General features: G+C 35.4%; 1 protein-coding gene across 22 annotated transcripts in view; it reads left to right on the top strand.

Annotated features, from left to right (window-relative positions):
- PLEKHA5 (pleckstrin homology domain containing A5) overlaps nt 1-14,512 on the top strand; it is a 256,164-nt gene that overhangs the window by 148,826 nt on the left and 92,826 nt on the right. For 20 of the 22 annotated variants that reach the window (XM_021092279.1, XM_021092277.1, XM_021092272.1 and 17 more), the window contains 4 exons: nt 5,963-6,046; nt 6,770-6,890; nt 10,513-10,617; nt 12,749-12,821. In XM_021092279.1, coding sequence (XP_020947938.1) covers nt 5,963-6,046; nt 6,770-6,890; nt 10,513-10,617; nt 12,749-12,821 — 383 coding nt within the window. Of the gene's footprint in view, nt 1-5,962; nt 6,047-6,769; nt 6,891-10,512; nt 12,822-14,512 lie in introns of those variants that run through there. The other 2 variants (XM_021092281.1, XR_002344092.1) reach the window with 2 other exon arrangements.

Here is a 14,512-nt window from a genome sequence, read left to right as displayed (position 1 = left end):
AGAAATGAGAAAAAACTGGCTACATGGAGAATAAACAACATGCTACTAAAAAACCAATGGGTCAATGAGGAATTCAAAAGGGAAATTTTAAAATACCTTAAGACAAATGATAATGAAAGCACAACCATTCCAAATCTATAAGACGGTGCAAAAGCATATAGGCTTTCCTTGGAAAAGAAGAAAACTCTCAAATCAACAACGTTAACGGCCCACCTAAAAGAATTAGAAAAAGAAGAACAAACAAAACCTAAAGTCAGCAGAAGGAAGGAAATCATAAAGATCAGAGAGGAACTCAATAAAGACAGTAGGAAAAAAATCAATAAAACCAAGAGCTGGTTTTTTGAACAGCTAAACAAAATTGACAAACCTCTGACCAAACTCATCAAGAAGAAGAAGAGAGAAAGAACTCAAATAAGAAATGAAAAAGGAGAAATCTCAACGGAGACTGCAGAAATACAAAAATAAATGAGAGTAATATGAACAATTATAGGCCAACACATTGGACAACCCAGAAGAAATGGACAGCTTTCTGGAAACATACAGCCGCCAAAGCCAAATCAAGAAGAAATAGATTAATTGAACAGTCACTAGAAATGAAATTGTATATGCAATAAAAACACTCCCTACAAGTAAAAGTCCAGGACCGTACGGCTTCACAGGCAAATTCTACCAAGCATACGAAGAAGAACGTATACCCATCCTTCTTAAGCTTTTCCAAAGACATTCTGTGAAGCCACCATCACCCTAATACCAAAACCAGACAAAGATACTACCAAAAAAGAAAATTATAGGCCAATATCTTTGATGAATGCAGATGCAAAAATTCTCAACAAAATTTTAGCTAACCAAATCCAACAGTACATAAGAAAGATTGTATACCACAACCAGGTGGGCTTCATCCCAAGGTTTATAAGGATGGTTATGCATATGGAAGTCAATGAATGTCATCCACTACATTAACAAAAGAGAAGTCAAAAGTACATCATACTCTGAATAGATGCACAAAAAGCATTTGACAAAATCTACCATCCAGTCATGATAAAAACTCTTACCAGAGTGGGTATAGAGGGAACATACCATAACATAGTCAAAGCCATTTATGACAAACCCACAGCCAATATAAACAGAAAATATAAATATAAATATAAAACAACAGAGAAAAGCTGAAAGCCTTCCCACAAAAATCTGGAAAAAGACAGAGATGCCCACTCTCACCACTGATACTCAACATGGAAGTCCTAGCCACAGCAATCAAGCAAAGAAAAGAAATAAAAGGTATCCAAATTGGAAGAGAAGAGGTAGAATTGTCAACTCTATGCAGTTGGCATGATAATATATAGAAAAACCTAAGGACTCACACAAAAACTACTCAAACTGATCAATGAATTCAGCAAGTAGCAGGATACAAGATTAACATTCAGAAATCGGTTGCATTTTTGTATACTAACAATGAAATATTAGAAAAGGAATATAAAAATACAATATCTTTTAAAACGACACACCAACAAATTGAATACCTGGGAATAAACCTGACCATGGAGGTGAAACACTTAACTACTTAGAACTATTTAGTCAAGGAAGTTAAATAGGAGTCAAAGAAATGGAAAGCTACTCCATGCTTCTGGATTGGAAGAATTATTATTATTATTTTTTTTTTGTTTTGTTTTTTTGGGTGCTTTTTGATTTTTTTTTTTTAGGGCCACACCCACCACATATGGAGGTTCCCAGGCTAGGGATCAAATCGGAGCTGTTGCTGCTGGCCTATGTTACAGCCACAGCAGTGCCAGCTCCAAGCTGACCTACATCACAGCTCATGGCAACGCCAGATCTTTAACCCACTGAGCGAGGCCTCAGATTGAACCTGCATCCTCATGGATACTAGTCAGATCAATTTCAGCTAAGCCACAATAGAAACTCCAAGAATTGCTATTGTTAAAATAGCCATACTACCCAAAGCAATCTACAGATTTAATGCAATCCCTATCAAATTACCCATGACATTTTTTACAGAACTTGAACAAACAATCCGAAAATTTATATGGAACCAGAAAAGACCCAGAATTGCCAAAGCAATCCTAAGAGGGGGGAAAAAAAGCAAGCAGGAGGCATAACTTTCCCAGACTTAAGGCAATATTACAAAGCCACAGTAATCAAGACAGTGTGGTACTGGTACAAAAAAACAGACATACGGACCAATGGAACAGAATAGAGAACCCAGAAATAAACTCAGACACCTGTGGTCAATTAATTTTTGACAAAGGAGGCAAGAATATAAAATGGGGGAAAAAACCATCTCTTCAGCAAGTGGTGCTGGTAAAAGTGGATAGCTGCATGTTAGTCAGTGAAACTAGAACACACCCTCACACCATGCACAAAAATAAACCCAAAATGGCTTAAAAACTTAAATATAAGACAAGACACCATCAAACTCCTGGAAGAGAACATAGGCAAAACATTCTCTGACATCAACCTTATGAATATTTTCTCAGATCAGTCTCCCAAAGCAACAGAAATAAAAAGCAAAAATAAACCAATGAGACCTAATCAAACTGACAAGCTTTTGCACAGCAAAGGAAACCGTAAAAACAAAAATAAAGGCAACCTATGGAATGTGAGAAAATAGTTGCAAATGATGCAACTAACAAGGACTTAATCTCCAAAATAAACAAATAGCTTATACAACTCAACATCAAATAAGCAGACAATCCAGTGGAAAAATGGGCAGAAGTCATGAAAAGACATTTCTCCAAAGAAAAGATACAGATGGCCAACAGACTCGTGAAAAAACACTCAGCATCACTAATTGTTAGAGAAACCAAAACTGCAATAAAGTATCACCTCACACCAGTCAGGGCAGCTATCATTAATAAGTCTACAAATAGCAAATACTAGAGAGGAGGTAGACAAAAGGGTACCCAGAATGTAAATTATTACAACCTCTATGGAAAACAGTATGGAGGTACCTCAGAAAACTAAGTATAGAACTACATATGATCCAGAAATCCCACTCTTGGACTTATATCTGGACAAAACATTCATTGAAAAAGATACATGCAATGCTATATTCATTGCAGGGCAATTCACAATAGCCAAGACATGGAAACAACATGAATGTCCATCACCAAATGAATAGATTAAGATGTGGCACATATACACAGTGGAATACTACTCAGCCATAAAAAATATCAAAATAATGCCATTTTCAGCAACATGGATGCAACTAGAGACTCTCACACTAAATGAAGTAAGTCAGAAAGAGAAAGACAAATACTGTATGATATCACTTATATGTGGAATCTAATATATGGCACAGATGAACCTATCTACATAAAAGAAACAAACTCATGGACATGGAGAACAGACAGACTTGCAGTTGCCCAGAAGGAGGCAGAAGGGGAGGGAGTGGGATGGACTGGGACTAAAGGGTTAATAGATGCAAATTATTGCACTTGAAGTGGAGGGAGCTGTGAAATCCTGCTGTATAGCGCAGAGAACTATATCCAATCACTTGTGATAGAACATGATAGAGGATAATGTGTGAAAAAGAACGTGTATATATATGTATACCTGGGTCACTTTGCTATACAGAAGAAATTGATAGAACATTGTAAATTGACTGTAATAATTTTTTTTTTTTTTTTGGTCTTTTTGCTATTTCTTGGGCCGCTCCCGCGGCATATGGAGGTTTCCGGGCTAGGGGTCAAATCGGAGCGGTAGCCACCAGCCTACGCCAGAGCCACAGCAACGTGGATCCGAGCCGCGTCTGCAACCTATACCACAGCTCACGGCAACGCCAGATCGCCGGATCGTTAACCCACTGAGCAAGGGCAGGGACTGAACCCGCAACCTCATGGTTCCTAGTCGGATTCGTTGACCACTGCGCCACGACGGGAACTCCAGTAATAAAAAATTTTTAAAGACTGGTCAATAAAATTGTTGAAAATGGAAAAACATAGCAAAATACTTTTTAGAGTGTCCTTGTAAATGAATTAATTCTTACGTCAATTTAATATCAACATCAAATAAAAGAAAACACATTGGATATTTTGAAATTGTAAAAGCATAAATATATTCACTTTTTCATATTGGCTTTAGTCTCTGGTCTTTTAACTAAGATTAGAGGGGATGCCAAGGTTTTTATTAGTTAGTTTTACTTTAAGACATGATCTTAATGGTAGTTGGACAATAAAAATGTCAGTTTGATTGAAATGGTGTCTATGTTTGGAGAAAAAAAAATGTGCTTCCTTTTTAATCATTATTTATTGTCTCCATGGCCCTGTGTCCTTAACTACTGAGTACTCAGGTCTACTGTTCAGGAGGTCAGAGTAATCTCTTAGCCCAGTAACCATTGCAGTCTGTGTTGTTATAATTTAGAACTTCCAGAATATTAGGATGAGAGTCTGCTCTTTCCTCCTAGGCAAGTTGATGTAGCGTACAAAAATAATGCAGTATAATTGAGGGTTACTAGTTTTATTTTTGCATGATTGATTTTTATAAAAGAATTTGTGTTTTTCTGTTCAGTCTCCCACTCTACCAGCTATAGCTTTTTAATGCTCATTCCCAAAGAGACGCTTTAAAAAAAAAGAATGATGCCGTCCTCCATTTTCATTATTAAGGTGTCTAATGTCTTTCACGGGTTTACCCTCTCTTCCCACAGTGTTTTATTCTGTTTAAACATCAGGATTTACATACCTTGACACATGCATGATAGTCATCAGTTGGGTACTTCAGTATTTAACACTTACCTCTGGATGCTATACTTTCTTAATTATTCTGTTGTTAATTTATTGCTTATCACATAAACTGATATCCTATTGTGAGACCTTAAGTCTCTACTATTGTACTTTAAATCAACAGGTAAAAAAAAAGTCACATGCATGCTTTTTATGTACTGAAAAATATCACCACAAATAAATATCTAAACCCACCTGATATTACACCTATTGAATGTGTTTTGTATAAAGACAAAACCACCACCAAAAGCTGATAAGTTAGTAGTCCTATAAACACCAGTTGGTGTAATAAGCACCAGTTAACTAAAGGAATAATAGAAACACATTCTATTCCATCAATCATTCTACTGTCACAGTAGTCAATATATAATTTTTTTTAAAAACTGTATTTATACCTTTTCTTTTATACAGTTTTAGTTTTATTTAATGGATAAGATTTCTGGTACTTAAGTATAGCAAAAATAACTAGCAACAGTTCAGGTTTGGAAAAGAAACTTAAGTATCTAAAGGTTGCCAAAAAGTTTGTGGTCTGTGGTTATAAATGTCCTACAATACAGGGTACATGTAATAATCTTTTTAAGATTAACAAAACAGTATTCAGTACAAGATCGTGAAAATTTTCTCTGTATGAAAGTAAGTTTTCTAAGGTCAAGCATACAAATGATAGATCTTCCTTACAGATTGCTTTATGGTATGTTACTCAATACTCAATGGGAAAAAAAAATCATTTACAAATTGATTTATCAAGGTATATTGCATATTATTTTGGACATCTGTTTTTTGTGGGGTTTTTTGGCTTAGATAAGTACCTTAGGATTTTTCTCCTCTCATTTCTAGAAGGCAGTAAGAGGCCAAATCTTAATCATTTGACCTAGAAAGACTAGCGTTTCTTAGACAAAGTTCTTAGTCTCCAAAAAATAGTTGCTCTTTAATCAAAGCTAGGTTGTTGTTTTTTTTTTTTTTCACAAACCTAATTAGGTTTTTTTCTTTGTGTTATTATTCGTACATTTCATTTAACATTTTTGTTTCTCCTTCAGATTCCATTTTCCTAGAGCATACTTGGTAGAAAAGATTATTTAGGAGTATCAACACCTGCGGGTTTGAGTTGCATCTTTTTTATTTACTAAATTTGATGTTTACAATAAAGAAATGGCTATTTTGCTACCAGAATATTTTTAGAAATTCATAGTAATAGTATGTACATTTTCTCCTTTTCTGTTTTCTTTCAGCCACAATGAAAGGAAAGTGACCTGTAAACATCCAGTCACAGGACAGCCATCACAGGACAATTGTATTTTTGTAGTGAATGAACAGTAAGTAAAGCGTTTCATGGAATACCTCCATTCAAAATAAGGTTAGCATTAAAATTGCTCTTATCCATTTTTAATACAGTACAACTTAGTTTTTTTATCTGGACATTTGCAGTCAAGTAAAACAACAGAATGAATGCCTATCTATTTACTACGTGTGGTATAGAGGCATGAATGTAATTTCAGAAGCTGTTTTTACAGTAGCTCAAACACAGATAGTAAACTCAAGACTCTAGGATGCAAGGTCAAAGAAACTGTGAACTTGGCCAAATTATTAAACTAATTTGAGCATAGTTTTCTCATCCTTAAATCAGAGATAGTGGTAATTGCCGTTTCTCAGGATTTTTATAAGCATCAAATAAAATGTGTGAAAATATTTTCTATACTATAAATCTATTCACAAAAGTTAACTATTGATACTGTTTATTGTTTTCCATAAATTCAATATTTATTAACTTTGTAATTAAATTTTTAATTTTCCAGTTAGGTGACCAAGTAGCATATCTGTAATAACACTTATTAAGATAAACATATTAACCTGTGTTATGCTTTGTTATATTTAAAGTAGTTGTAAATATTAAGCTCCTACTCTAGATAGAGCTTATTGAGCTCTAACTAGTATCCAGCTGAAAAAGTTGGACACCAGCACTCTTAATTCTAGGGAAGCTTTATCGTAAAGTGGTTTACATAAACAGCACGTGTTAGCATTCTGACATATATTTTCAGGACCGTTGCAACCATGACATCTGAAGAAAAGAAGGAACGACCTATAAGTATGATAAATGAAGCTTCTAACTATAACATGACTTCAGATTATGCAGTGCATCCAATGAGCCCTGTAGGCAGAGTAAGTTATTTTGCTTATTAATAACTGGTATAATGGTCATATCTAATACTCTTACTTTTTTTTTTGTCTTTTTGCCTTTTCTAGGGCCACTCCCACGGCATATGGAGGTTTCCATGCTAGGGGTCTAATCGGAGCTGTAGCCACCGGCCTATGGCAGAGTCACAGCAACGCAGGATCCGAGCCACGTCTGCAATCTACATCACAGCTCACAGCAACGCCAGATCGTTAACCCACTAAGCAAGGCCAGGGATCAAACCTGCAACCTCATGGTTCCTAGTCAGATTCGTTAACCACTACGCCACGACGGGAACTCCTGTTACTCTTACTCTTAATGGACTTAGAATTATAGAATAATAATTTTTATTATTATAGGAACCTAATTACATGCAAGATAATTACATAATTGCAGTGGCTTGGAGTATGAAGTAATGAGATTATATTTTAATAATTTAATGACCTACATTTTAAAAATATTGTAGAGTTCAGATTTTGAATAATTTGACAAATATAATGGATATATGTGTGAGAAGATGGCAGTTTATTGAATCAAGTTTTAAAGGTGAAGATTAGTATAATGGACTAGAAATCCCATTTTCTGAATATTGAGTATGCCTAGAAGAATATATATTCATTCTATCATAATATACTATTTAAAAATAAATTTAAAATCTTTTACTGCTAAAAGGGAACTCTTATGCCAGTGTGCTTGATGACTGAAATACTTAGAATCCACTATGTGAAAAGTGCCATAGTTGTAAGGAAATAGAAGGGGGTAGTTTTTCTTTATATCAGAAACAGAAATATTAATTGCTTAATCTATGCTCCCAGGCTTAAATGTCTATAAAAATTTGTGGTTATTGCTTCTTATACATTAAACTGTATGCTAATGTTTTAAACTGAATATTTAATATAATAAAATTTTAATATAAAAATGTCTTCAGGGAGTTCCCTGGTGGCCTAGCAGTTAAGGACTCAGCATTGACACTACTATGGCTCAGAGGTTGATCCCTGGCCCAGAATCTTCTGTATGCCAGGTGCATGGCCAAGGAAAAAAATGTCTTCAAACACAGAAAACCTGCTGCTAAATCTGAATAAATAATTACCTTAAAGTTACTGCTCAATTCCTAAATTAATAGATAGCAAGAGAATCAAGGGATGATAAAAGAATATTCCTTATTTAAAAAGTAATTGGGGGTTCCTGTCGTGTCACAGCAGAAATGAATCCAACTAGGAACTGTGAGGTTGCAGGTTCAATCCCTGGCCTTGCTCTGTGGGTTAAGGATCTGGCATAGCCCTGAGCTGTGGTGTGGGTCTCAGACGTGGCTCGTATCCTCTGTTGCTGTGGCTGTGGCATAGGCCGGCAGCAGTAGCTCTGATTGGACCCCTCGCCTGGGAACTTCCATATGCCACAGGTGCAGCCCTTAAAAAGCAAAGTAATAATAATAATAATTGTACATTTTATAATAGTAAAACAATCAAAATAGTAAATAATGGTTCTTGTAAAGAAATAGTGGACAATTACCTATTTTAAATGACTATCTTAATAGGCATGTTTTTAAAAGGAAATCTTGTAGAATATTACAAGTGTAAATTTTCAAATAACAAATTATTTCTACCTCTTGTATAACATAATACTGTAATAGGGGAGTTCCCTTGTGGCATAGCTGGCAAAGGATCTGACATTATCACTGTTTTGGCTTAAGTTCAGTCCCTGGCCTGGAAACTTCCACATGCTGCGGGTGTGACCGAAAAAAAAAAAAAAATCTGAAAAAAAATCCCTACTAGGATAACTGAGCATTATAATGCTTGTTAATATATTTTAATTAAAATCTAGAAAAATGACAGGTGAGTTGAGGGCCACTAAGTCATTGTCTGGAAAGAAAGTTGGATCTATGCCCCCACTTTACACCCCAAATTTTCAAATGGATCATGTATTGAAATGTTAAAAACAAAGCTAATAAAAACAGTACAAGATGGAGTTCCCGTCGTGGCGCAGTGGTTAACGAATCCGACTAGGAACCATGAGGTTGCGGGTTCGGTCCCTGCCCTTGCTCAGTGGGTTAACGATCCGGCGTTGCCGTGAGCTGTGGTGTAGGTTGCAGATGCGGCTTGGATCCCGCGTTGCTGTGGCTCTGGCGTAGGCCGGTGGCTACAGCTCCGATTCAACCCCTAGCCTGGGAATCTCCATATGCCGCGGGAGCGGCCCAAGAAATAGCAAAACAACAACAACAACAACAACAACAACAACAACAAAAAACAGTACAAGAAATATGGACTTTAAAAAAAAAAAAAAACTCAGAATGAGATGGGCTATCTAAATAGAACATAAATCCCAGAATAGAAATTGAGAAATTCAGCTACGTGCATAATACCTATATTTGTATATAACAATTAAAGAATACAGAAGAGTAGGTATTATATGCAGTTGAGAAAAAAGAAAGATACTCAGTTATTTAGATGGATAGGCATGTGTACACAGTGATATCCAGTGCTTCACAGGGAGTCAAGGGTTGAGAAGTGGATTGATCCTTATATATCTTTTTGTACCTTTTTGAGATTTATACTGTATTTAAGTATTATCTGTTCAAAAGTAAATTAAAATTTATCCAAGTTAAAAAAAAAACTATGGTTGATATTGGGCCTTAAAATTATGCTATATGATAATAAGGAGTTCCCATAGTAGTGCAGTGGTTAACAAATCCGACTAGGAATCATGAGGTTTCGGGTTCGATCCCTGGCCTTGCTCAGTGGGTTAAGGATCTAGCGTTGCCGTGAGCTGTGGTGTAGGTCACAGACGCTGCTTGGATCCCACGTTGCTTTGGCTCTGGCGTAGGCCAGCAGCTGCAGCTCCAACTGGACCCCTAGCCTGGGAACCTCCATATGTCATGGGAGTGGCCCAAAAACATGGCAAAAAGACATTAAAAAAAAAAAAAAAAGAATATGGTGGAGTTCTCTGGTAACCTAGTAGGTTAAGGATCTGCTGTTGTCACTGCTGTGGTGGGGGTTCAATCCCTAGTCCAGGAACTTCTGCTTGCCACAAGCACAACCAAAAGAAAAAAAAAAAAAAGAATGTGGTAAATATCACCTGTATGGTGTCATTCAAGTTCAGAATTGTCTGTAAAGAAGAAAACACTTCATTACATCAAACAGATGTCTTGTTTTGACTTGATGTGAAATATTTGTTTATATTTTATATGTGAGATTTGCTCTTTTGGCTTGACACTGTTAACTCTTTAATTGAAACAACACTATTAAATGCAAATATAAATTAAAACTTGTCATTTGGTTTATTCTTTAAAATTTCTTAATAATTTTTACTTAAGGTTCTTTTCATTTATGTAGCAGGTAGGACAAAATACTACCACACACTGTGCCTTTTTAAAAATTTGTATATGCAGATTTTAACGGATACAAATTTGTGATCCTTTTGTAATATCTGGGGGGAGGAGTCTTTGTGTAGAATTCTTCGACTTGAAACTACGAAGGCACAAAAGCAGAATTGTAGTATTTCATCTGAAAAGATCAAATCCCGGAAGTTTTAGAGAAATCTAAAAAGAGATGAAAATAAGCTTAATGCTTAGGTATTAATACCACATTTTCTGTTTGTTTGTTTCCTATTTAGACTTCACGGTCATCAAAAAAAGTTCATAATTTTGGAAAGAGGTCAAATTCAATTAAAAGGAATCCTAATGCACCTGTGGTCAGACGAGGTTGGCTTTATAAACAGGTATTTTTTTTTCCTTTTTTTTTTCCTGTTTGATGTGAAAAAAGGACAGACAGAATCAAAAGGTACTTTTTTGACTAAAGTATTTAAGACCATTATATAAAATGGAGAAGGAACTGTAAAGTGTGTAACAATGTACTTCTGCTTTAATTTATAGGAAAATCCGATCATAATTTGAGCTTTTTCTGATTTTTTCAGATTTCTGCTTCTGTGCTCTCAAGTCTACTCTCTTAAAGTGTCTATTCCCTGTTTTTCTTTTCTTTGTCCATTTGCTTAAGCATGGGTTACTGAGATACCCTGATAAGTTGGGGGTTATGTTTGTTCCATTGTCTGGGAAACGTGGTAACTAAGCTTTTGGGGAACTTTGTCATTAGTTTTGGAATTAGTAAGGATGCTTGTACATTGGACTTGGTGGTATCTATTTGGATTGTTTAGAGGCTATTGTTTTCCTTTTCCTTTTGAGTTTGTAGCTGGGTTTCAGGGAAATGACCTCCAGATAGTTGAGATAGCTTGGCATTCGAGACCTTTATCTTTCTTTGTTCTCTCTCTCTGATTCTGCATGTATACAGATGATGCAGAGCAAATTAAATATTAGTTCATTGATAGTGCTAATTTATTCTGTCAGATATATTGCTGATTACTTTCAGATGACCTAATAATTATATTCATTAAAATTCATAATGAATTTGTGATGAAACACTCATTAGACATTCTTCCCTCAGAAAGTTGGGTAGCAGCTAAATTGTTTTGAAAGAAGACCAACTTAAAATCTAGAGAATTCCCATCCAAGCAAGTTAGTTTTGCCAATTTCTTACTGAGTGGATTGGATATGTAACTTGGATACCAACTTTTAATTTTTATTTAAAGATTGTTTACTATATTTTAACCATCTGACATTTAAAATTATCCAATAAATAAATAAATAAATAAATAAATAAAATTATCCAAGCTAAAAGATCTTTTTAACTAGACTCTAATCAGTCCAAATTATGTTAAAATAGCTCAACGTGATATTGGGCTTTATTGAGGATATGGAATTCCTTGTTTAAAATGATTGCTGTTCTTATTTCTTGATCCCTTGATTAATTTTGTATTACCAAAGCATCACTAACTAGTGTCACTACCATGAGTGTTTATTTGTAATAGGTATGGACTTACAGGGAAAATTTGTTTGTAGAGCCACGTAAAAACCTAAACTTTAATTATCTGTACTAAAGATATAATTAATTAGGAAATTAAAAATACCATGTAATTTGGGGGGAGGGGAACTTTTCCCTAGTGTAGCTGTGAATTTTAAGGACAAATCTTTTACTTCAAGAGATTTTTACCCATGTAGTTTCTTCAGTTCTAAAGCCATTATTAGATGATGGCTGTAACTAGAAATAAATATTAATCGGTGCACCTATGAACTGGCCTCCTTTTGCCTTTGTGTGCATGCGTGTGCTTATGTCTGTGTGTGGGTTTCATGCTCTCCTGTGGTTTTGCTTTATTGCATGTGGGAAGGTAATTTTTATTAAAATTGTAATTTTGTTTGAGCTTGGTATTTTTATTGCCTAAATTACTTAGAAAAAGCTGACAAGTAGATACTCTTTTCCGCAGGATAAGCAAAACCCAAACAGTATATGTAAGAAGAAAAATATGTTTATGAAATGTGTTTGTATGCTAAGGTTCTTTTATTCACAGTCATTTTAAATCACATTACCTTTGGAATAATTTCAAATCACATACTTTTCTTGTTGTTGAAGATTAACATATTTATTAAATCTGGCTTCACCAGAATTCACACACGACTGCACAGTTACATTACTCCCATGCTAGTAGACGTGTGTTCAAAAAGAGTAGATTTCAAGTTGCTTACAAATATGAAACCAAATCAGATTGCTTCAACAGAATTCCTTTTACATGACAGTATTACTCTTCAAACCCAGTATATTTGGGAATGTCTTAATATGATAAACGTTCCTAGAAAACCACCCCACAGTTCTGATTATCGTCTTGGTTAGGTATCAGTGTGGCGTACATCAAACACACCTTGTTTTAAAAGCTTATTTTTAAAATATACGTCAGAAATGAGTTTTAATGTTCTGAAATAAAAAACAAACAAACAAACGTTTAACATGCTGATTTAACACAGGACAGTACTGGCATGAAGCTTTGGAAGAAACGCTGGTTCGTGCTTTCTGACCTTTGCCTCTTTTATTATAGAGGTGAGTTTACCATAAACTGTTTGAGTATATTATTTTAAAATTGCAATAGAATGTATGTTAAGCATGACATACTCTTTTTTTTTTTTTTTTTTTTCCTTTGTAGAGGCACTCCCACAGCATATGGAGGTTCCCAGGCTACGGGTCAAATCGGAGCTGCAGCCCACACCACAGCCACAGAAATGCAGGATCCGAGCCATGTCTGCAACCTACATCACAGCTCACAGCAACACCTGATCCTTAACCCTGAGCAAGGCCAAGGATCAAACCTGCGTCCTCATGGATGCTAGTCAGATTTGTTTCCACTGAGCCACAATGGGAACTCCCAAGATACTCTTTCAAAGAAAAAAATTATAAATCTTTTTGCTCTTTTATTATCAACAAATAGTATCAAGAAAATCTTTTCTTACAAAGAAAAAAAAAAAAGAAGTAGGAGTTCCTGTCGTGGCTCAGTGGTAACAAATCCGACTAGGAACCATGAGGTTGTGGGTTCGATCCCTGGCCTCGCTCAGTGGGTTAAGGATCTGGCATTGCCGTGAGCTGTGGTATTGGTTGCAGACTCAGCTTGGATCCCGTTGCTGTGGCTCTGGCTTAGGTTGGAGGCCACAGCTCCGATTAGACCCCTAGCCTAGAAACCTCCATATGCTGTGGGTACGGCCCTAGAAAATACAAAAAAAAATCTTTTCTTTATTGACATGTAATAACTGAGTAATTAAAATATGACAGAATGGAGTTCCCTGGTGGTGCATGGATTAAGGATCCAGTGTTATCACTGCTGTGATGCAAGTTCACATGCTATGAGTGCAACTAAAAATAAATAAATAGAAAATAAAGTATAACAGAAGACAATATAGTACTTCAAGCAGATTGGTCTTGGTTTTGGTCCATTTTATGCAATCTGATTGTTAATCTGATTTGTTTTGTGTAAAGAGCATGTGAGTATTCATTCTATAATGTTATCCTTGCATTCAGTGCCTAATAGTTAAAAAACAAAACAAAACAAAACAAAAAAACCCATTCGTTCGATGGGATTCTTTTTACTTGTCAGTTTTTTCAGATTTAGCCATTAGTCCATTAGACACCCCATTGCCCCCAGTAAATGGTTTTTTAGAGGATCAGAGACAACTGTGGTATATTAGCAAGCAAGAAAAACCACAAAGAATGTTTTTCTTATGATGCCTCCCCCCCTTTTTGTTAACAATGACAACCTCCTTGAAACACTGAGAAAGTTGTAGAAGAGATAAAAACCAGCCTCTTAATATTGATGGAGAGGAAATAGGGCTATTACTTAGGTATGGAGTAGCAGTCTTCATTTCTCTCTCCCTCTCTCTCTCTCTCTCAAATTAGTAAGTTGTTGATTAATACAATTTTAAGTCTGAGTCCAGAGAGGTCTATTGATGTGCTTTGTGGATCTGTTAGATACCACACATATCTGTTAGATATGAAATGATAAACGAGATCTACAGGCTGTGCTGTCTGTAAAAATCTGCTTAAGCCACAGTATAAAATCATGAATCTGGACAGTCACTTCCTCCCTACTTTAAAGTCTGATTGGAAGCAGTCACTAAAGAATTAGATGCCAATGCATAATTACTGGTTTATATATCACAAAATATAATAGAATTTTTGAGCCTATTAGCAGTTTTAAAATTTACTTCGTTGATTGTCAAAAAAAAAAAAACGGGGCAGAATTT

Source organism: Sus scrofa, chromosome 5, assembly GCF_000003025.6.
Source record: "Sus scrofa isolate TJ Tabasco breed Duroc chromosome 5, Sscrofa11.1, whole genome shotgun sequence".
Classification (NCBI taxonomy): Eukaryota; Metazoa; Chordata; class Mammalia; order Artiodactyla; family Suidae; genus Sus; species Sus scrofa.
The sequence above is the reverse complement of the archived record's forward strand: the minus strand, read 5'-3'. Positions and strand labels throughout refer to the sequence as shown.